Here is a 23948-nt window from a genome sequence, read left to right as displayed (position 1 = left end):
GCAAATAATTTAGAATTTACTACTAAATATGCTGAAAAAGATTAAATAAAAGAAAACCACAAACACAAAATAAAAACAACACACACACACAAAGAAAAAAAAAGAAAAACAAACAAACAAAAAACAAACAAACAAAACAAAACAAAACAAACAACACAACAACAGTTACAGAGAGTTAGCTCTCTGTAAATTGAACTTAAATGGACATGGAGAACTTTTTTCAGACTTAACCAGACAAAATCAATGTCACACAACTGCTCCCAATATGCCAAATGAACGAATTCACTATGGATCACTTAAAGAAGGGAAACACAACACTTTGGGGCCTTGGGGGGAGGAGAAAACAGCAAATGAGAACAGGTGTAAGCCATCTTGATCAAGCAGGCTTTAAATGTGGCCTGATCTAAAAGATCAGCTTTTCAGGTGGAGTAGCAGTGTTGATGAGGGTAGAGAGAAAGTAAAAGTGGTCAGAGAGTTGGTGAACCAAGCTCAGCATGCAGGAGAGTGCTGTTGGTTATACAGGTTGTTGCTGTTAGACTTGAGGCGGGATGTATTATGCTAACCTAAAGTAAGAGGGGCAGATAGTATGCCTTAAAAAATAGATGTGGGGATGGTTTCATGATGACAGTTTTTTCTCAGCAGCTGTGTGCTGAGCTGAGCAGTACAGTGTGGTCTACTGGGGTACCTCCTTGCCTTCTTGTTCCTGTTCTGGCTGTGGAAACTAGTGTTTTCCTGCTGAAGGAACCTTGTAAGACCTGCTTTTTTTTGTTAAAAGGGATCCTTTATTGGGTTGTTTTATCCTCTTAACAGCAGGAGTGCTGTGCCCTAGCAGCACCAACATGAGCCTTGCTGACCTGATGGGCCAAGTGTAATGGCTGCTAGTCTGGAGTGGGATGGGTGAGCTTCAGGGCACCCTTGCTTCTTTATGGTTTTGAGAATAAACTCTAAGTTTTGCCGGGGTAACAAATAAATTTAATGCAGGTGTCAAATGTTACTGCCTTCCTGTTGTTTGCCCAACAGCATCTTTGAGAGGCTGGTGGTGGGGCTGCTCTCCCTGACATCTTCTACCTTCTCTCCTAGTGCACATTGTGACCCTAGCCACCTTGCATAGCCTCATTCTTTTGCACATTGCTCTTGCTCTGGCTTGTGGTGGTTTCTTCTCTGCCTGCCTCCTGGTCACTACTCTGGGAGAGTGGGGGTATGGGAGGACAGACCATTCCATTAGTTCTGAAACTTCATAAAACAACAAAAAAAAAAAAACACAAGGTGACAGGTTTACTGATTCTTTTTTTTTTTTTTTTTTGAGTCTTGAATTAAAGGGCAAAGGTTTTTGCCCGTGCTTTTCTTTCATCCTGTTTGAAGAGTAGAGACGAACAGCTGGGAAGAAGGGGTCAATATTCCTCCCATCATGAAAGTCCACAAAAACATAGGCAGCCTCTGCCAGCACAGCTGTTTTTCTGCTGCTACTGACAATCAAGGGTAAAAATCAAGATATTTTTTCAAAGAAAAATGCGATGGGAAAGCTTACACTTTATTTCCAAGGACATGCTGAAAAGTTAGGTTGTGTTTTACCTTGGTTTAACCTAAATGGCCAACAAAACAAGACACAAATACGCTTGTGGGGTGAGTATGGTATTGAATTACTCTTGCCTCAATAGGTGAAGTGCCCCTACATCCTGTTTCTATCTTCGACCAAATTCCTGGTTGACAAAGCCGCGTGAGCAGCAGTCCAGTCCTTTCTGGTGGACTACAGGTAGTAGCAAGTCCAAAATTTCATGTGACAGTGAAAAACAGAGTAACGATACTGTAAGAACTGATGGATTGAGGCTGGCTTTATCTGGGGCTAATATTAAAGTGCCTTTTTTTTTTTTTTTTCTGGAAATGATGATATGTTTCTGTTCAGTGGTGTCAAATATAGGGGTGTGTACTCCAAATGGAAATTTAGATAATAAGCCAGCATTAGTGCAGGCTTATGTGCACAGAACATGAGACTGGAGTTGGAAATTAACAATGTAATTTTGAGATACAACTGACTTTCTTGCCCCCTTTATCTATCCTTGCTTTTTTTTTTTTTTTTTTTTTTTGTGAGAACTTCAGAGGCTGAATAAGACAAAAAGGAAGAAAGTTTGTTAGTTCCAGGTGACTATGCTCTTCTTATTTGTAAGAATGGGTATAGCTCAAGTGCAAGGAGTGGGGGCTGAGCTAACATAGGAATGAGCTAACATGTCTGGGTAGTTTGAGATTATTTTCAAAGGAGATCAAAGATGGATATAAGCTACTCATTTATAATTTCACCTCTAATTCCTCTATTTTCCACACCATGTAAATGCCCATTGCTCCCATTGCCATGTGCTTGCTCATTTTGCTGAGTTCTGGCTGTTATGCTGTGATCTGCTCCTTCAATAAAGCAAAAGAGCTTGGTTTAAAACCACTTTTGCTATAATTGTTTGTGGCTCCGTTCTTGTTCCTGTATGTGAGAAAGATAAAGATCAGTTTTCTAACTTTGCTATGGTGACAAAGAGGGGGCGTGGGGGGGAATTCATAAATCCCCACCCCTACCTGGTTTTCAGTTAACTCTCGGAGGTCATGTGTTCAGTCTATGCTGGGGTCAGAGTCTGGCAGTGCAGGCACGTGATAGTGGCTGCTCCTTAATGCAAAGCCCAGCATTTGCGCAAGGGTTTCCTCATCCTCTCACATGAACGGCTGCCAAACACGGGGTAATGTGACTTCACTATGGAGGGGAAAAGATGAGTTTTATATGTAAAATTGCTTGTAACATTGAATCACTTCTGGATGTTAAGGTCAATATGTGCCGAAATTGCTCTAAGTAACTGAGTTTATTATAATTCCTCTGTCACATTCCCTTGCTGCAGCTGTGACACTCTTCTGTGTAACTTATTTAATTATACAGTTGTGTTTGCTGCTGTGTGTCTGTTGTTGCTATGAGCATTTAGTTTTTTTTTTTCCTCTACAGTTCTGTAATTTAAACAAATCTATTGAAGTGTATTTAACCTGAAGTAATCCAGAATGTGTGTTGCTCTGGGCTGTGTTTCTCAGGAACTTCCTTCTGCAATTCTGTATTCACAAAAGCAGTTTGCTTTGTGTGAAGATGCGAGGGAGGATCATCCCTTATGCACCACTCACAGCTGTAGATTTTCTTTGTGTTTAAAACAGCTTCTGTCCACAATGCTATTGGTGCTTTCAGTGGGTGTATTTTGACAACGTGGACCTATACTGCAAGCTTGTGTGCTCATGTATGTGCATGACTCCAATTTTCCAAAGAGTTCATCTGTACGGTCACCTGAAAATGTCAAAGGTCTGTGGGCTGAGCCTTGTTTAGCAACCTGGTGAACAGCTATTGGAGGGCAGAAAGTGCAGGACCTGCTATTTTCATGATAAACTTTCTCTGAGGATTTGATACGGCTCTTAAGTAGGGATTCATTGTATGCCCCTGTCAGCACTGTGTTGGGTAGGAAGACTGTGAGTAAAATCCTGGAATGCTTGAAGAGCTTATAGGGCGCAAGGGGACTTTACATTCTTTTAGTGAAGGCATCAAAATACAATTATAGGCAGAGAGTAAGTAAAAATATTTTAATGAATCTAAAAATAAGAGATTATTCTTAAGCCTAATGGACATTCTTGTGTAAGTCTGATAACATGGCTTGTTAATATTCACACTTTTTTCTATTAGTTGGTAAATTATGCATAAAGGACAAAACAGAAGTAGTCACCCAGACATTCACTTCATTTGTCTGACTTTCCCATCCATTGTCTTTTATGGTTTATCTGTTTCCTTCTGTGGCTCTAAACAATAGATGAAATATGCTGATATCTGTGCTGATACAATATGTAATAATGTTTTCTTAATTTTCACTGTGTATGCTCTTTGTTGAAAATTAAATATTGCCAACAGTCACTGAGTTCTTTTTACATTGAATCATTGCAGATACCAAGTGGGGAGACTGCTGAGGAATAAGATAGAGCCCCTTGGGGGCAGGAATAGGAAACAAATGAGAGAAGAGACCTTCAGGAATGTGTGGGGAACAAAAAGAAAAACAGATTGTAGGAGACTTAAATCCTGTGGTAGGGAAAACAATAGAGATATCAAAAGAACAGTCAATGGAAAGGGGGGGGGGGAAGCTGACTTCATGTCATCTATATCTATTAAGATGAAAGTGCAAGGAAATTTCTAGGAAAGGAAGAAAATGCCTACATGCTCTTTTTTTTTTCCTAGAGAAAGGTGGTGGAGGCAAGGTGTTTCTCCTAGCATTGTTTATTTTTACTGCAAGCTGTATGAAAATATCTTCATACGGAACCATGTTTATCAAAGCGGGAAGATCACTTTGCATTAAGGGGTTTGAATTTTAGTTTGAAGAGGATACAGAATATAGTTTTCAGTCAAATTAAGATAATTGGATGGAATAAAGCTGTATTGTACTTGTATAAATGTTATCTGGATGTAGAAAATAACTCATGAATTATTGTGAAATAACTACATGGGGCTCTATTCTCCTGCAATTAGAAAATGTCATAAAGCCAGCTATCAAAAAAAGTTGTTTTTTTTTTTCTATGAAGCATAATTCCCATTTGAAGGACAAAAGTGCTTTCTTATTCTGTTCTCAGAATTTGATCTCTGGGATTTCATTCCTCAATAGGATTTTGATTGATTTTATTTTAGTAGTTTTATCTTATTTCATAATGTTTGTATTAAATCAGGTACCTCTGAGCACTTAATCATTTTTAGTTTCTAGTTTTTTGTATTTAATATTATACTTGCTGTCAAAATTTAATATAAGTAAGAATCATAATAAACAAAACTCATTGATCAGATGCAGTGAACTACAGCAGTGACAGGCAACCAGAAGCCTGATGCAGAAATTTCTTTGTAATGAAGAGACGCCTATTGACTTCAGTCAGTTTTGGGTCAGGCCTCAAATGGAAACAACCCATCTATGCTTTCCATTCGGGTCAGTGGGTGACCTGGAATATGATAGCCATTAATCCACTGTAATAACTGTGTGTCCTTACTGAGAAACGGGGATGAGAGAGATAAATGGTAGGATGCTGCACTGTCTTAACATAATGTAAAAACAAAGAACCTGCAGCCCAGATGAGAGGGAGCTGGTGTGTAAAGCCAAACTGTCCTTCAAGCACCCTTATCATCCATCTGCTGGTCATACATGGTGAGGGAATTGGCTGGCATTGCCTGTGTGGGCCCCAGGGTCTCGCTGCTGGAAGCTCCTAGGCCTTACTTGTCCACAAGAGGACATAGGCGATGGTGATGTGCCATGTGGACCTGCTTGGTGATATTCAGCTCCCTGCTGAGACTACCTAATGCTCATGTGCTTGGAGGAGAGCCTCAACTGAGTCATCCATTTAAATGAAAATACCCATTCCCTCAGTTCAGGAGCCATGTCCCTGGGGCGCATTAAACCCAGGCACTAATATGAGTGGGAAGGAGCCTGACTGTAGGGAAGACTACAGCCTACTGTGTGGTCCTTTTATCTGGAATGAGACAGGAAAACCTGAGTTCCAGCCCTTTCTCCAAGGATTTTCCTCCATAATTAAATATTCATTAGACAAAAGAGAACTATATCTTGACTATGTGAGTGTGTACTGGACAGGCTTTGATAATGACTGGGATTAGGGCACCTGTGATAGTGTTGTAGATAAAAGGAATAAGCTTTTGGAAACAAAAATGAGTTTTACCTTCCAAGTGCTCATTCTTTCAGTGCCTGAAAATAAGCCCTAGTTTACTGGCAATGTCTATAGCTTCTTCAAATTTATAATTTTACACGATTATACAATGTTTCAACCCATGTGGAGGCAGTACAAAAATAATGCATCTGCAAAACCTCCCAGGAGAAAGTGAATGTTAGCAAAATAAAAGCTGTTGCTGGAAAGAGGTCTGCTGGCACTTTTTTACCCTGGGTTTGGGGGTGAGGGAGTGCAGAGATATTGTGTAAGATACCCAGTCTGGAGGAGGGGGAGAAAATGTTCTGAGCATAAAAATTAAATGATAGCGAATTAAACCAGGTAACCAGCAGTATGCTGGCCATTTGGCTAGAGTATAAAGAGGTTTGGATTAATTGGCACTAATGAGGCTGTTCTATATAGGGGGTTATATTGAAATACCAACTGTTATCCTTCCTCTATGTGGCGATGAAGCTCCTCTGTATGGTCTTCAGGGGCTGGCATAAAAACTTGATTAAAAAACTAATTTACATTTAGGTATTTGTGCTGGAAAAAAAAAAAATAGAAAAATGGATCATAAGTTTTTTACATGATATCTGTAACTTAGAATGTACCATTCCAATGACATTTCCTTTTTCCACAAAAAAAAAAAAAAGCTATATTGTGTTAATGAATGCAATACTCATCTGGCTACAACCCATGTAACTATCTGTTCTCCCAACAGCTTGTTTCTGGATATCTCTGTGTAATATACTATTAGCTTTAAGGAAAGAGCTGGTACTTGTAGAAGAGATTTGCTTAGGATTTTGCTTTTCCCCCTCACTCTGTATTTTCTGGTGGCCGTGTGTCACGTATTGTCTCTTTCTCTCCCCTATTTCTGCCTATCCCTTAAGGTTTTTCTGTTCCCCCAAAACTCTTGGGGATGTTGCAAAGTTGTTGACTCTTGTGTGGTCTAAATGCAGAGTTTTGTAAGTTGGGGAAGGCTCCAAGCACCTCAACAAGCCTCCTGGCTGTCTTCTGTAACAGAATGTGGCAGACAGCGCTGGCAAAGCTAGGCCCTGAAGTGCAGGATACGTGCTTTGTTTTCTATGCCAATAGATCTGTCTAGCCAATGCACAAATGTTATCTTTAACACAGTCTCTGAGCATTATACTCACGGAACTAAGTTTTTTTTACAAGGATTAATGAGCTTGTAAACTTTGAAGTTATTTTGGGGGTATTCTTTTAGAAAGTATAGTTTGTGCTTGCAGCTTGACTTGGGCTTTCCCCTTTTCTGGGAATGAAGGAGCTAAAAGCCCAGGATACCTGGTGTGGCTAGACTTAAAATATTTTAAAATCTTGCGCTTGAAAACTATGTTTCTAAGGATGCCTTTGCCATCTGTATCCTCCCTGCTCTACCCCCATATGTGAGCACAAATAGCCCGTACTTTTTGGTAAGGATGAAAAGCTGCAAGAGGTTGGAAGCAACGTTCAGCATAGTAGTGCACCTGCTAGCTTTAGGAGCACAGACTGTAGGAACAGTGCTGTCTCTGCCTTAGAGAACGTGAAATGGTGAATGATGCTTCGGTGTTTGGTCTGGTGGGAGAACTGAGAGGCTGCTGATATGGCTCTGAAAGGGAAAAGCAATATACCGGGGAGTGGGGGGCGCTTTGGTTACAGCGATATGTTGCTATGTATTCACTTAACTTGATCAGTTCTACTGTTCTGTTCAAATACTTCACTTCTTAAAAGCTTTAAATGAAGAAAATGTGGGGTCTCCAGTGATGCAGCTTTAGCGACTATCAGCCACTCGTGAATATGCATGCTGTGGAAGTTAAACTGTGGCACTTCTCATTTTAAGGTGAAATTGAATGACCTGAAAATGGATCCATCTTCCCCTGTGCTACCAGCAACCATTTTAGAACAAACTGCCTCGCGGCTAGGATGCAGTCCAGCAGACAAGAAACTGGCTTTTCACTTAGATGAAGAAGATGAGTTAAAGCATCTTCGTGAATGCTTCTGCATCCCAAAAGTCAAGGATCTGCCTCCAAGTGAGAATTATAATTACAGTGCAATGGTGTGGGGGGAGGGGGAGAGGTTCTCATCTTCTGCATATGTTTATCACAAATCATTGGAAATCATTGTCACTTATGAGATAATTGAGCAATTGCAGTCATATCTGAGCACAGTATGTCCCTGGTGTTACTAAATCAATCCATCAACTTATTCTAGTACCAAAAGCTTTATGCTCTCATTCCCTTCCTGAATAAAATGTGAGGATACAGTACTTGCATGGTGCTTATGCTGTCAGTCAGCTGCTTTGAACAATATAGTGACTGATTGAAAATTATAGGCAGAAGCATTTCTATCTAATGGTTTGAAACGGCAATGTCGCTTACAACTTATACCAAGGAAGCAACTGCGCTGAACTATAACATAGTTTGGTATTATCTATCTAGTTACAATTATTTTAGTTAATGAAAGAGATGGTACATATATTATATTAACATTTATGCCTTATTGCTGGTAGTTGAGATGATTTTCTTCCTGAGGCCAAATGGAAGACTGTGCCTTAGAACAAATAATTGATCTGAGCAAATAATTCATAATGAAACCTTTATTTGAAGATTGCTTTCTGACTTTCCTCATGAATTGCCTACAAATAGATAACTGTACATGCTTCAATGTAGCCATGTGAAATATCCCCTACCTTTTTTTCTAACTCATCCCTGGTGTGTAGGTCATTCTGAGGAACCTGGGTGTGGGAGCAGGGGTACCTTTGATCAGGTAACTGAGAGGACCTGGTGTTCAGTGAGCTGAGCAGCAGGTGCAAGCCAAGAGGGAAGCTTTTGCTTCATATCAGTAGTCCTGGCACAGAGAAAGTACAAAACATTTCCACATTTGTGTGACCTGGTGCTGTGCTGGGAGATGTTTCTGCTGGCTTTTGTACCCACTGCTGCTGTGCCCAGCTCAAACCAGGGAAACCTGGTGGAAGCATCTACCTCCAAAGGTAATGTGGTCCTAGGCTCAGCTCTGCTTCCCAAGTACCATCTGGATTTATTTTCAGCTCCTGTGTTGAATGCATGGGGAGCAAAACCATGCCTGTCTGTAGAAATGACGTTTCCTTATGTGGTAAACATCCATAGGCACAATTGCTCTCCTCCTTTTCCATGTTGGCAGAAAGCTTCTATCAAAAAATAAGGAAAAAAATATATAACTTGCTTGCAAAATATTTTTTTCTAATAGAAGCAGGTTATTTTTTTCTGAAAAAGGACAATATTGATGGAACTTGAAAAATCACAGTTCTACTCACCAAGTTGTCTTGGAAAAGATCTGTGATAGAAAACAGTGTCAATTGTCTGAATTTCTGGACGTTTTCAGAAAAGTATCTTTGCCTTGCATGGAGATGCTGAAGGCAATGATGAACACTGGGAATGCAGTCTGCTCATGTCCTTAGGATAGAGGGGTGATAAATCATAGCTCTCTATGTACTGGCGGTATTGGCTTATCTGTCGCCATGTTTAAATCATTGAGTTCTGCTATTTATATTATTCAGAGCAGAGCTGGGCACTTGACAAATATTTAAACTAGATGCTTCCCCTACATGAAGTAGGTGCTCTCAGCCTGTCTGCCAAGATGGGGTTTTTACCAGCTGGATTAAGAAGGTTTCACAAACTCTGTGCGAAGTTTGATATGAGTACAGAATAATCGTACCCAAACTCATATCACTTCAGCTGCCACTGTGCTGCTGGAGCATGATCTCCAGTGCAGTGTAGGCACAGGATCTTATGTTCCTCCTGACCCGGAAAATGCTAGAAGGCAGCTTGAGTGGTTCTCATGCTGCTATGCATGTTCTGGCTGCTCTGTTACAGTCTGGCTCAACAAAGGCATCTGAACTGCAGCTATGTTCTTGACTGCAACACGTTATAAGTCTCAAGATTATGGAAAGTCACTTGCCAGTGTAGTGTCACAGCAGCTTCAAATTAAAGGATCTTATGAAATGTACATAGAGGTTTTGATACCTTATGACAGCGTTTATTACATCTGTTCCAACATCCATGATAATCATTTTTCAATTACAATAATATTAAGACCAAAAGACTATTTCTTACCCCAGTAACTGTAATACGTAGACCTGAGACTGCAGATGTGTTCTAGTGAAGATCAGCAGCCTATTGAGTAGTTCCAGTTGAACAGCATAGAGAACCCATAATTCTTGGGTTCCCAAATTGACAGTTTTTCCTCTTCTTTTTTTCCCAGTCTGTTTTCATTCAGCTGTCAATAGGAACAGCTTCCCTGCTGAAAAACAGCAGGGGTGTGAAAATATATATATTTACATTGTGTGTCTATGGAGTAGAGAGATCTCTCATGACATTTATCTTAGCACAGGAACAGATCCTAGATAACATGCTTAAGATAAATGTCATTACAGAGATTAGCCATCAAATATTCTTTATATATTTACATAAAACGCTACAATGGGGCTTTAAAATGAAGCCTTACAAGAATCAGATGAGAACATCCATAGGAGACATGCAAGATTATGTACATTAAAATTAAACTATTATGACTTTCTAAATATTTTTTATCAACTGTCAAGGTTGTGCATACTGTTTGTTACATCAATCAGGTAGAAACAACCAGCAGACTAACTCCCTGGCAAATCCGGGTGCTTTTATGGGTGCTCAACTCTGGCTTGTCCCTCAGACTCAAATAGGGAAAGATGACAAAAGGAGATTTATGGAAACATTCACGTCAGCTCAGAGAACCAATAACTAAGTCTCTTTAATGCTTTTTCTTGCATGGGGAAGGAGGTTAGGAATGACTGGATTGCAGTCAGGTGCCAAATCACCAGTCTCATTAAGGCTGTCTTGCATTTTGTCATCTTGTAAAGGAATTGAGTATCATTTGGGTTTCTTGGGACTAAAAAGATGTACCAGGGTGCAAGTGTTGAGCTGTGCTTCCCTGAATAGAGAGGGTAAATCCTGTAAATCTGGCTCTTTGTTTGGAGGATTTGGAGGTATGAAGGGAATAGGGAGGTGTGGAAGAGGTGATCTTTCAGCCCTCCCTATAGGATAAGATTCAGAAAATGTATAAGCAGATTTAGTTCTTACTTTCTGGTTAATGAAAACATTGTTTTCCATTTTTGGACTGAATATTTCTGACAACATACTTTAAGGACACATTTCACTAATTATCTTCTGTTTGTTGTGTGCTAGCCTTTATTTCATCAATTGTGCTTGTGTTTATTTGAAAATTGTGTATCTCGTATGTCAACCATAGCTCCACCAGAAATAAAAATGGCTAATTTCTTGAGAAACAAGGGTAGATTGAGGGAAGATAACTAATCTTAATATGAATGCATGATTGCTTAAAAATAGAATAACATAATGACAGTAGAAATTCTGAAATCCATTGAAATGCTGGTCAAGAGAAAGTGAAATTATGAAGATGCTGGGGGGGAGGGGCACTTGAGAAGCAGCAGTGGTCCAAAATGAGTCTTTTAATGATGTCATAGAGGAGGAAATAAGCATCCTTTTGTGAAAACAAAAAGAGTACAGCCTGGTACAGAGTTGATAGTATGCAAAAAAAATATATATAAAAATCCAAACTAACAGATGTAAAAGTAGGAAAATGCATTTTTTTCAAAATAATGCTGGCCTTCTTCTACAGTGACCCAAGAGGTGTTATCTGGAGAGGATTGTGGTGCAAGAAAAGCTGACTTATAATTCCTTACCTTTATTTAATGCTTGCTTGGAATATAAAGAGTGTTAGTGAGATTTAGAGCTCTGAATTCTTGAGCAAAGATCCTTCTCTGTATTCCCAATGAGACAGTATTGTTGCCTTTCTTGATAGGGAAAGAACTCTTAATAGAACCAATTTAGGAGCATGAATAATATTTATACCTCTCTGCTTTCATTCATATTAAAATCTGGATGAAAAGCAGACATAGTATCTGTTATACAGATTAGACTGAAATTGCTCTCTGACTTATGCTTTTTAAAAGCTTCTAAAGCTTTAATTAAGAAATTACCTAAGTTGTCTATACTTCTGAAAAATGTGTTTCTCGTGAAGTTCAATGATGTTGGTAATTGTTTGTGTGAAAGAGTAAGACACCTCTTCCAGGCATCTAATCTATTTTTCTGCAGCTCTAACATAACATTTTTCTGACAGAAATGCAATCTTATTTGATCCTAGCATGTATATTAAGATATTCATTCATCTGATCTGAGATATCAGTTATGTTTACAAAAAATACATGTAATGTTAGCTTTTAGGATTTTGTAAGTACATGTGTAGATGAATGCAAATTACTTACTACGACTAGAAGGTCACCATCATTTGTCCCTCCAAGATTCTCAAACATGAGAAATAATAGGAAAAGGCAGTGTTTGGATTGATAGATGATGACACGGGGTAATTAGATTGTTCAGAACCTCACTAGAGCTATTATTTATAAATTTCCAGCGCCTTGCTTTTCTCCTAATCATTGAAAGGATTTGTCAACATAGATTTCCTCCTCCTCAGATGATGACATGAAGTACAGCCCACAATATATGCTGACGAGACAAGAACTTTTGAGACTGCCTTAAAATATTCTGTGCAATGACTACATTTTTCTAAATAGCAGTTTAATCATGCAGGTAGATCTTACATGAAAGACACAGATTTACCTAGTCTTAGCTTTTATTAAATGCACAATTCAAGTAGTTTCATGACCTGAAGTAGGAATATATTGATGATGGAAGAAAAGTGGTCTGGTCAGGGAAATGCTCTCTCTTCACTTACCACTGGTTATGAACCTGACAAAATCAGTGCCAGTGGCTTCTTCCCATGCAGCCCCAGAGACCTGGGGATTTAATGCTGCCTGAACTCACATTAGTTCCAAAATAGATATAGATGGACTTGGCCAAAAATTGCAGAAATGCTTGCACATTTGTATTCCTTCTTAGACCCTTTTCATGAGGTCACTTGTGTGGTATCCTGGGAGGAAGGTCAGGATGGGGCACCTCTGGGGCCCATGGCACCCTGAGGAGCTCTGGAGCAGGCAGCCCTGGGTGGGTACATTCCCTCCTGTGCTCATGCCCACTTATGTTTCTGTGGTTTCCCTCCACAGCTGACCTGACACTGGTGAATGGAGAGGAGAGATGCATATACTTCGCTGGCAATTCTCTTGGCCTCCAGCCAAAACGAGTAAAAACTTACCTGGATGAGGAGCTGGACAAGTGGGCTCGAACGTGAGTGTGCTATGGTGTGTGAAATGCCTGCCCGTGCTTCAGAGGAGAGCTGGGTTTTATTTTGGGGTCTGCATCAGAACAGTTCAAGTAGTGTAAAACTCATCCCGAGTAAAACATGTTCAGTGTTTCCATAGCACTATTAAAATCTCCTTTGAAGATATGTGCTGTAGAAGAGGCAAAGAGAAACTTCGAGCTTTGATAACCTGTGTTGCACCAGGCAGCTCTGCTTTCCCTCCTCTGGAGGGCTTGCACAGTTTAACCATCCCCATCAATTGCTGCGTGTGTTTATACACAAGATGCACAAACTCACTTGGTTAGTGCTGCTTGCTGCTGAACATGATTCAGCTTCAGGCCCTGTGATTTTTCTAATTCATATTTTAACCGCTTGTGATTCACTTTGTGGGTGTTGTGGTGGGGCCAGCTTCCCCTGAAATGGCACGGAGCACAAGTGGTGCTGCTGGCAGATTACCAGCTCTTCTTCAACCAACTTTATGCCTGACAAGTTCACTTTATTTAGAAAGAAGCATCCCTGTCTCATCAGGAACATCTCTGTAAGGAGCTGAGTGTGGATTGCAACAAGCTCTGCTGAGCAGAGCTGAAGTACAAGAGCCAGGAGGATGAGATACCTTTCAGTAGTGTCCCTTATAGGAAAAGGACATTGTCATTTCAAATGAGAGACTTTTTAGAAGCTTTTTCCCCCTGTATGTCTGCATTTTCTTATTTTTTTTTTTAAATGGAGAGTCTGTGCTTTGAGGTATCAGCACCTGTCTGAGCAGCTGGAGCAGAGAGAAGAAAAAAGATAACTAGAAACCAGGGAGCTGAAGGCAGGAAAGGAAAATAACACCCAGATGAGTGAGTGAGCTGGGAAAGATGAATACATTACAGGGTATGGGATGTGAGTGGAACCTATGTGATTTCATGGTGAGAAAGCAGAGGAAATATGGGGAGGCAGAAGGGGAAAAGCTAATCCTGCTCGCTGGGCAGCTGTGTTCCAGGAGAAATGCTGTAGATGGAGGCTGCCTGATGTAAATGTGAAAACTTTGTAGCTGCTGCTATACTTGTTAATATATAAATGCTGTGGGTTAATAAAAGTGGTTTACTGTTTCTTATTTATTGCTTATTTTCTTATAAGTGAGAAGAAGGTTGAGAATGAATAGGAGTGAATTTGAACTTTGGGAAGCACGCTTTCCTCCTGGTTATTCATTCAGCATGGCACTGCAGTTTCTCTAGTCATTTGAAAAAATTGCAACCCTGTCCACTTCTGTATGATTATCGTACTTTATCAGGGAAACAGCTGAGTTCTTTCAAAAGCTAAAAGTCAGATAAGTCTTATCTGTTAGTGATGCACTGGGAGTGCAAACATATTTCAGCTCCCTCACTGTACCTTTTTATTGGTTTGCTTCCATTCTTATGTTTGCCTTTGCTACAGTGAAGCGTAATTCAACCCCAATCCCCGATTATAATAAAAAAAAAAAGTTGAAAGAAAAGGGTAAGCAACATGTTTCTCCAGAAGACCAAACATGCCTTCAGTAGCTGTATCCAAGAGGGAAATAGGGCTGAGCATGATTTCTAGCCATCAGAAGAGTGAGCAAACCTAGGAGGGCTGTTTGCCAAAAACACAGCCCAGATCCCAACAGATTACACAAAATATATCAAAGCTTAAAATAAATAAAATAAAATTTACAAAATCCTGCTCGCTGCAGGTGCACCTAAAGCAACTGAGACAGTCAGGGTAAGGTCAAGGTAAACTTGAACAGAGCTATTTATGTATAAAGAAGCTGATGGGGGCAGAGAGAGAGGATCAGGTACCAGGGGCTGTGGAGGAATAGGTAGCTGGAGCACAAATCCTTGCTTTTATTCTGGTTGCCAAGGGCAGAAGGTAGATGTTACCAGCTGAAGCCTGTTCAATGCCTTGTATGTTGGCAGTGTGGAATTCAGTGGCTGTGGCTCGGATAAATAAGTAGCAAGTATCTAAGAAATGGCATATGAATTAGACACATCCTTCAAGTCAGCAATGATATAGATTCTGTCTCTTAGAAAATGCGATAAACCAATTTGTTTGTTGTGTCATGGGACTCGTCTCAAACAGCCACTATATTGTCAGTTTAAGCTGTTTTCACCACTTATAGCTGATAGCTGGAGTGAAGGGGAAGATTATCTGGGAGCTGTCGGCAAGGGCAGGGAAGCTTGTAGCTCCAGCTCTGGGTGCCGATGGCTGTAACTCATTAGAGCAAGGCCTGCAGGGGAAGAGGCCTTTTCATGTGTGTTTTTCTCTTGTTGTGTTCCCTCTCGCAGCATCACAGTCTTCCTCACATACACAGTTCAAATGGAGGGTTATAGCTTTCTTCTCATACATCTGACTACCGCGTACCTGTTCTGTTTTGGGATTCTTTCTTGCCATGTTCCCTGGTTTTCTCTTTTATGTTAATGTATAGAGACTACAGATTCAAGCCTCTGGCATTCTTAGCGGAGATTTAAAAAGAGCCTTTGAGGCTTCATCCTTTTTTCCTGTTTTGATTTCTGCTAAATCCAAGATTTCTTGAACAGGGGCAAAAAGATGGTTTGTCTCCTTTCTGCTTAGCCTAAAGTCAGTAACAGTTTTTTTTTTTTTTTTTTAAATCTAAAAGACCAAGGTTTGGGTTACTTGCCTAGTTGGATAAAGGCCAGTAGATGCTTTGCAGTGTCTTCTTTTCCCCTTTCTCTGTCAGAATTGTTTACACAATTAATGTATTTTATAGAATCATTATTGCATGCAAACATACTCGGAAGTGTGAGACATTGCCCGCTGCAGTACCTCATTAAAGTGGCACTATGAAACCAGAAGGCAGTCTGCTTGCAGCACAGCTACGTGCTTCTGAAGGGCTGGAAGGGTGACCGGGGAGGGGAGAACCTGTGATGGGGAAGTTCTGAGGATTAGGCTTGTTTAGTTGAGAAAAATGAAGACTGAAAAGCAAAATAGCTGTTCTCTGTGAATGTATCATGAGGTAAACACAGGAGAGAGAAAAGGAACCACGTTATTTAATATGCTTGTGTAGTAAATATAAACTGGGAATTAAGGCATTCAGGCTAGAACCTAAATATATATACTTCAAAGCATTGAAGCAATCTGGTAGCAACCTTCTGGTACAAGTAGAGTAGAAAAAAATCCAACTCTAAGGACAGCTTTGCAATATAGCACCTGCAGTAGTAAAAGGCTGCTTTCAGTCCATCAGAAGGGTGTATTTTGGTTCTATGTGCTCAGCTAATCCTGCAGGATATAACATAAAAGCCCTGCAAACAGGAATACATCTTGGTGGGGCTCAGGCAGATCCACTTCTGCCATTCTACAGTTGTCTCTGCTTTGTACACTTCAGCAGATTGCATGTTATAGCTGTAAATATCTGCTTTACCCTGTTTTTTTTTATTATTTTTGCCTTGAATCTACTGCTCCATGCAGTTCTTGCTCCTTGGACGTGTCTTCTTTTTACTTTTACTTTTTTTTTTTTTTTTTGCTTAAAACCATTATGAAGGTTAAGGGTTTGTGTTGGCTCCTTAAATATCTTGCATCACTTTTGGCAAAGGAGCAAGGAGGAAATTTCCACTTGAACAAGATTTGGATGAGCACAGAAGATTCCTGAAGCTGGCAATTAATTTAAATCCCTTTTGTTACCTCCTTTGAAACCTGGGATCATATCAGAAAATGTGTTTCTAGCTCCCCTAGTGAGCTTTAAATCAACCAGGCCTCAGCAAATAAAATGTGGCATTGTGATTCCTTGCCAAATTGAAAATAAAATGGTAACTGACTAAAAATTAATTTGCAGAATAAGAAATTCTCTCAGTAGTTCAAGAAATAGTTCTGTTTGTATGATGCTTTATGATTTGATGGGCAATGTTTTGTATTCATTAATTTGAGGGCCTTGATTTAAATCTCTCTCACTATCTAGGGTGCAGTGGAAACAAAATGAAAGGTAAGCTCCTTGTGTCTGAGGGGAATGCCAGAAGCACTGCAGTTGTCCTTAAAGATTATTACCCCTAGTGCCTACCAGAGCTGAGAGAGGGGTGGCATAATATACAGAGATATAAATTCTCTGAGGCAGAGCATAGAATTTTACAACCTAAGTGTAATAGGATGTATTGTGCCATCAGCAAAGGCTACAGAGTTTCATGTGATTAAAATAAAAAAAGGGGTCCAAGAATATGCCTTTAACTACCATTTTAGCTGCAATAATTTTTGTCTCTTGGCATTTATATTGGCCATCAAGAGGGAGGCAAGCTGTAAGATGTGCTGCAATAATAATAATATGAATAATAATTAATGCTGTCTCTACCCTCTTTCACTATACTTAATTTTTCATGTTTTCTTCTCAAAATAAAATATTCTCATGCCTGAAATCTCGTATCTGTTTTCATGAGAACTTGGAAATTTATTCTGAAATTTTGTTAGTTTTGTGTTTTGGTAGAGACAGCTTTCATCAGTAAATTCCCATTAGGAGGACACTAATGGCTATAAAATCAGAGAAAGCTAATGAAAGAGAATCCCATAGGTAGTTAGGGCTTCTTTTTCCCATCTTATTATGTTCACTATCCTCTTTCAGAAAAAAACAGATCCCCTTGGGCTGGGAGTCACCAAAAAATCTTTTTTTCCTTAACCGTCCGCATTATCCCTGAGTCCCCTAATCACTATATTACAGTTAAGGATAAGAAGGGAAATTACCAATAAATGTCTTGCTGTTTGTGAAACACATACCGCTGTCTTCAGGGAAAGCAGTAGCATCACGTCCTGATTGGAGAAGCTAGGAAGAGCATTTTCTCCCCCTACCCAGCTACTGCCTTTGCTCCTCATCTATGAAATGTTCTTGTAAATGAGTGCAATTTCATACTGCCCGCTTTCTGCTCTCAAGATCTCATCGGAGAGTAATTCTGAAACTCAAAAAAGCAGTCAGCTGGTGTACTGTGACCTTATCCAAATTAAGGATTGAGGCGGTCCTCTTCATCAGTGGAGGATTAAACTTGTTGAATATAGCAAGACAGTATTTTATCCATAGGAGGTTCAGTTGTACATGTGTTCTTCAGCTATTGGACTAAATAGTAGCTATTCCAAAACCAAAGTGTTTCACAAGGTTAATCATAAAATGGTTAAAACAAATTGCACTTTTGGCAGCAGTTTGTATTTTCTTCAGGGCTATGGTTCTTCCTCTGTTATCTCTAAGAGGTGTGTTATACACAAGTTAATCAGAGCCTGACTATAAAGGCACCCAGGTTATTTGTGGGAGATAGAACAAAATTCTGCCTGAGACAGGAAAGTTGGATAGGTAAAATCTTCTAAATAGGCTAAAGCATAGGAGAGTTAAAGCATGTCAGCCTTGCATGCCATCCTTTTTCCTGTCTTAATCTGCCAGAAGTCTTATTTTGAGTGAATATGGGGGCTTGTTCCTCTTTAAAAGGCTTATTACTTGTTTTTTTTTTTCTTTCTCTCATCACAGCTTCTAGGGCTCTTTTTAATTTCTGCCCAGTTTCCTACTGGCTTAGGCCCTTTTTGAAGCAGCTTTCTATTTGGTTCACATGCAGCCTGGCATTTCTGACTCTAAAGGTACCCTGTGGTGCTCGGCAAATATGAAAATCATCCAGTGTGAGATGGAAGCCCAGGGCGATGTTCCCCTGGATTAGCACCATTATTACTTTTCTCAATCTGCCTTCATTTGCATTTAAATCTGTACTCTACATCCAGTATGTTTAAGAAACTTTGCTACTTTTTATTTTTGTATGCATGGTGGCTACTTTAGAAGTTTACTTCTGTCACATTTGAAGCAAAAATATAAATCAGAGCACTTAATCCAGTAATCCAGAACTGAATGTACACATTTGTCTCTCCAGAGTAGCGGTGCGTTCATGTCTAAGGTGTTGATATTATCCACTACAGATGGAAACAGTTTGCAAAATAAAGTTTTAAGATGCACTCTGTTAAAACAAAAAGGTTTAAACACTTAGATCTAGAATAATTTGGCAGGGAAGAGGGAAAGAAATAAAAATTAGTGCCCATCTCTGCTTGGGCAGGTGATTCCCTGAATGCACGTGAAGTACCTGCTGGTTTATGCAGAACGATGAGCTCTGACAGGAGATTTGGGTGACAAACTGTTGGAAAAGAAATACGTATGTCTGGGAGGAAAGCAGTGTTGAAGACGGTTATCCTCTGCAGTGATGATGTTCAACTAGAAATGCAGGAGGTGCAACTCTAGGGTGATTGCAGCTGAGCTCATGGGTGCTGCCCTATGTGGGGCAAGGCCATGCCCTGTCCCTGCTTGCCCCTTCCCAGGGCTCCCTGTACCATGCAGACACTGCCAGGGGCTTGGGAAAATCTCCTCTAGCTTTAAGGGATTTCTATAGGGATTTTGGTGTCAAAGTTTTCCAGTAATTGAAAACCTGCGGGAAATTGATAAATGTTTTTAATTTGTTAGTTGATCTAAGTCTTAATTGCTATAATAATAGCCATGTGATCAGCTTAGGTGAGTCTTCCTCCTCCAAATGTGGGCTATATAAGTCAGTTTACATTTCTTAGGACTGATTCCAAGGAAACAACGTCTGTTTTCATCTCTTGCCTCTTCTCTTTCAGAGGTGTTCATGGCCATTTCAATGGTCAGCGCCCGTGGGCTTTGGCAGATGAGTGCATCGTGGACCTGATGGCTGATCTGGTTGGTAGGTGTGAACTACAAGAAAAACTTTTCTCTAGAAATGAAACAAACTTATTTTAAAATGGAAAGTCTTGATACTTCGCAAGCAGAACTTAATTCCTTTTTTTTGTGTTGGTGATTTTTCTGATTGCCTAGTATGTGGCATAACATTTTAAGTCTGTGATTTAGGAGATAAATGTAGGCAATAATATATGAGCATATGCATATCAAAAAACTAATTGCAGCAAAGGGTTTCTTGGAGCATCGTAAACCACTTGGTCTAACATGTGAAGTCCTTTTAAAGGGCACTTGGCATTACAGATTCTCAGCCTCTCTCCTGGAAGTGAACCAATGAACTTTTCCTTTTGAAAAATGATTTCTACCTAGACATTTTCTGCTTTTATTCCATTCTTCATCACTAAATCCAGCCTCATATTTGAGAACTGCTTATGTCAATGAAGCAGATAATTGGGGCAGGACCTGCTATTTGTAAGTTCCCATTACCCTCCTGTACTCCTTGAGGAGCCTGCATGCTGCAGGATGTGGGCAGTAAATGCAGCTGGTTATACTGGAGATTGAAATGTAGCCCTGGAGACTTCTCCTGGTGAGTTTGTCAGCCACAGAAGCAATTGCCTGAGTTTGAATGCAAATTTACTTCATCACCTCTTGCTTTGACCCGTATGTAGTTGCTAAAATAATCTTTCATTGGGATTTCCTTCAGACTTCTCCCTGTTAAAAGGGGAAGAGAAATGTTGCTGGCATAGACTCCGATAGACCCTTTTTCTTCCCAACCATTACAGCTGTTGTCAAGGCTAGGTTAGTAGATTCTAGTACGGTATAGCCGATGTTTCAATTTATCTCTTGAGGGTAACTGTCAATAGTGACCATATAAACCATGTTATCATTTGTTCATTTATGCCTTCTGTAAGGAAAAGTATTAGTTATGCTGACCTATTGTATATTAGATATTGTCTTGTGTAATTTCTCCTCCAGCTATAGACAAGTGTTCAATGAGAAGGGTGTGTGTTTTCTCCTTCAAGAAAAGCTAATAGATTCTGAACAGCAGGAAAGGCATTAAGGAATGTTTAATGGCAGGCTTCTTTATAAATTCACTAAAGCAAATGAAGGGAACATGTGCGAGCTTTCTGATTTCTCCATGAAGCTTCCTAACCAGTAGAGTATAGAAAATTATTATTGTACCAGAACAAATACAGGAAAATACTTATACTTGGCCTATCTGTGATATAAATATTGATGTAAATAAATAGTGTAGCTACACTGAGCATCACTGTGTTGGTGGAACAATCCTATTTGTAGTATGAAATAAAACCTAAAATGCAGCTCTGTTCTTCCGTCTTCCTGGGTTCTAATTTTGAAACTTGTTACCATAATACTTCATATTCCTCAGGAGGTGAAGAAAGTGCTTTTCTTCTTTTTTGCCCTGTTCAAGGGTACTTAGTGCATGTATCTGGTACATATCACAGAATATAAAAATGTAAGAATATAAGGGTAATCTGCCAAAATAGTGGGCACGGCTGATTTAGGGATTAGCTGATTTTCCTCTAGTCTTTTCTGGCAAGTAGATGTTTTTGTTCTGGTTGTGTAAAACTGGGGACATGTGGACAGGTGGAGAAATGTGACATCACACAACTGCCTTGACGAATAGTAAGGGTTTTTGGATTTGAAACCTTGAACTTAATTAACTGGAGGGCAGTTATGAACCCCTTGTTATCACCTCTCACCGCAACATTTCAGCGAATGTCTGCCATGGGTCTGATTGTGATACCTGCCACCCCACAGGGTAATGCTGTGGGCTGGACACTGACCTCTTCCTACTCTCTCTGTCCATTTGGCCACAATTTTAGGTTAAATGTCACTGCGGAAAGCAGAGAGTCAGGCTTTTCCCCTTTAACATCTGACCTGCAGAGGCCGTATTATTTCAGTGTGTTTTGTTTCTTTATTTACAGAAATATTTTGGATGTGAAGAGAGGGAAATGAGAGCTTTGCTTAAGTTTCACTGAATTTCTTGTCAGCCTCCCTATTTTTCTTTCCCCAATCCCATATGACACAGTTTTTTGTCAAATGGGTTAGACTACTCTGAACTTCTGACAACTCTGTTCGTTTCAAAGTGATACATGTATTTTAGTTTTCTATGAAAATGATGACTAAGGTCACCCTACCAATTAACCTATTTTAGTTTTAAAATGCTTTAGTGGAAAGCTTTTCATAGTTCTGTTTTCCTCAGCAATAAAAGGAGCGTCAGTATTATCAGTTTGGGTTTTGTTCTCCAGGCTTTTCTCAGGTTAGTCTAGTTAAAATATAAAATGTGTTTCGGGCTGAAATCTGGTCTTCAGATACTCACAGCAGCAGGTTTTTATTTAGATAGTACCCTTATAACTTTTTTCATGATCTACAGACAATATTCTTAAGAAGGGAAAGCAATTAATGTTTCCCAAAAAATAGATGCCTTATAATAAGTGGCATTAATATTTATATAACAGTGAAAAGAGTAAAAGTGAGGAAAATGTTTTGCTAAAATGATATTTATTATGTACTGTCTTACAGCAAGGTGTGATATCAAGTGTGCATGACTTGAGTGAATTCTGAATTGCCCTTTTTGGTGACTTTAATGTAAGAACATAAACAGAATTTTACACTCTTTTTATTCAATATTTAATATGTTATGGAAGAAGAAGAATTGTCACTTCTCACTCAAAGTAGCAGTAAGCAAAAATTATTTGGAGAGATTTATTTGGGAATCTGCTAAAGCCTGTAAAATATCTCTGTCCATTTAATGGTTTATAGTGCTATAATACCTTGCTTATTAAATGCAGTCACATTTTCTTGTTCAATGAAAGTTACAGTAGTAAATATGTTGTGAAATGCAGAATCAAGGTCAGTGGAGGCCAAAGCTTTTCTCCACGCTCACACCAAGCAGCATAACGTGGTGCTGGTAATCTCAGCTGCTCCTACCAGACTTTATTAGAACATTACAACCTTGGCAGGATCACCTTCTGATGGAACAAGATTAACTGTATGGGTGCTGCTCCACAGTGTGTGCAAGTCCCTGTTGAGGGAAGACTGAGTGCTGAGCAGACTTGTAGTGACTTTGATAAGGATCATTTGAAATAACCAAACTCTCTTCTGAACTGGGAGCCTTAGCCCTCTTTTGAATCACTTTACAAAATGCTTTTTACTTATTCTGGTATGGATCAGGCTCTTGCTGAAGTCAGAACGGAGAAGGATGGCAGTGTCTGCCTAACACAATCATAATAGTCTCTGAAGTTGTACTTTGCAAATGCTGCTTCCTTTTATTAAAGAGGAGATTTATCAAGCAGAACATACAGGTTTTAGCCTGTCTTGGAGATACGGTATAAAGTTAGGAAATAAAGAAAGCAAACATAATTGTCTCCTGTGTGCTGGGTCTTTGAATATTGTAATAGGTTAATTGGATCATGGAAAGGTTGCTTTCTGAAACACAGTGCAGGTTATAAAGGATAACAGTTTTCCAATGACACGGATGAGGTTTGTTTTGTGGGCATGAAATTCAATAATGGAAGGCTTTTAATAAATATATAATTTACGGAAGACCAAGACTTACATGACAAATGTAGTGTCATATTTAATTTGGGATGCTAGCATGCAGCCAAAAGTGATCTACAGATTAACCATTTGTTTTATATGGTAACAGTACAGTGGGCAAAGGATTGCTCATGCAGAATTTGCTGTGAAAGCCACAGATTTCATGGAAGGAGCAGAGGGAGAAATGAGAACAATACTATTTCTTGATGCTATCCTTTTTTTCAGCCTCAAGAGTTCCATAGAAATATTAAGACTGCAAATAACACTGTTTTGAGCTGCAATCACTCTCTAGCTGTCTTCTGTATCTGCAATAGAACAGCCACAAGGTGACCCCTTCCAGCAGCATGGAGCCTGCAAATACAATGCTATCAGAGGGAAGAAAAAGCAAAGGAGAGCAGTTTAAGTGAGGAGAAGAGCTTATTTTTCCTGCTGAAGAACTAAGTTCACTTATACTTCTTCCCACAAACTTGATGAAGTTCTGAGTGTCTGGAGGAGGGAAATTATTCAGGATACTTTTTATCCCTCGTGGCACATCCCCTGGACAGGTCCTTCAGAGTCCCTGACAGCAATTGACAGATCTTTGTCCAATACTAAATAGATTTCAGCAATACAAAGAAGGGCCACTGGATGCCTCAGTCAGAGTGGTTCTTGGCTTTTCCTGCGGTGGCAGAAGCTGAGGCCTGCTTGGCAAGGGTTTATGAAGAAACCCTTCATGTTCACAGATTGCCACATTTTTGGGCTACATTTCCTTGTATTGTGTTCAGCCCATAATTATGTCTTTCTGGTGAAGTTGTAACTTAGTGAAGCT

General features: G+C 39.6%; 1 protein-coding gene across 12 annotated transcripts in view; it reads left to right on the top strand.

Annotated features, from left to right (window-relative positions):
* Nucleotides 1–387: 387 nt before the first annotated feature.
* The window catches only part of KYNU (kynureninase), a 61495-nt gene continuing 37934 nt past the window's right edge, over nucleotides 388–23948 (top strand). Inside the window, exons 1-6 of one of the 12 annotated variants that reach the window (XM_068687088.1) lie at nucleotides 388–522; nucleotides 643–748; nucleotides 1506–1623; nucleotides 7535–7724; nucleotides 12791–12911; nucleotides 19501–19583. In XM_068687088.1, coding sequence (XP_068543189.1) covers nucleotides 1588–1623; nucleotides 7535–7724; nucleotides 12791–12911; nucleotides 19501–19583 — 430 coding nt within the window. In that variant the 5' untranslated portion in view covers nucleotides 388–522; nucleotides 643–748; nucleotides 1506–1587. Of the gene's footprint in view, nucleotides 749–1505; nucleotides 1624–2585; nucleotides 2718–3346; nucleotides 3577–7534; nucleotides 7725–12790; nucleotides 12912–19500; nucleotides 19584–23948 lie in introns of those variants that run through there. The other 11 variants (XM_068687086.1, XM_068687087.1, XM_068687094.1 and 8 more) reach the window with 11 other exon arrangements.

The sequence above is a fragment of the Anas acuta genome, chromosome 6 (assembly GCF_963932015.1).
Source record: "Anas acuta chromosome 6, bAnaAcu1.1, whole genome shotgun sequence".
Classification (NCBI taxonomy): Eukaryota; Metazoa; Chordata; class Aves; order Anseriformes; family Anatidae; genus Anas; species Anas acuta.
Note: the sequence above shows the minus strand (reverse complement) of the source record. Positions and strands in the feature narration are given on the sequence as shown.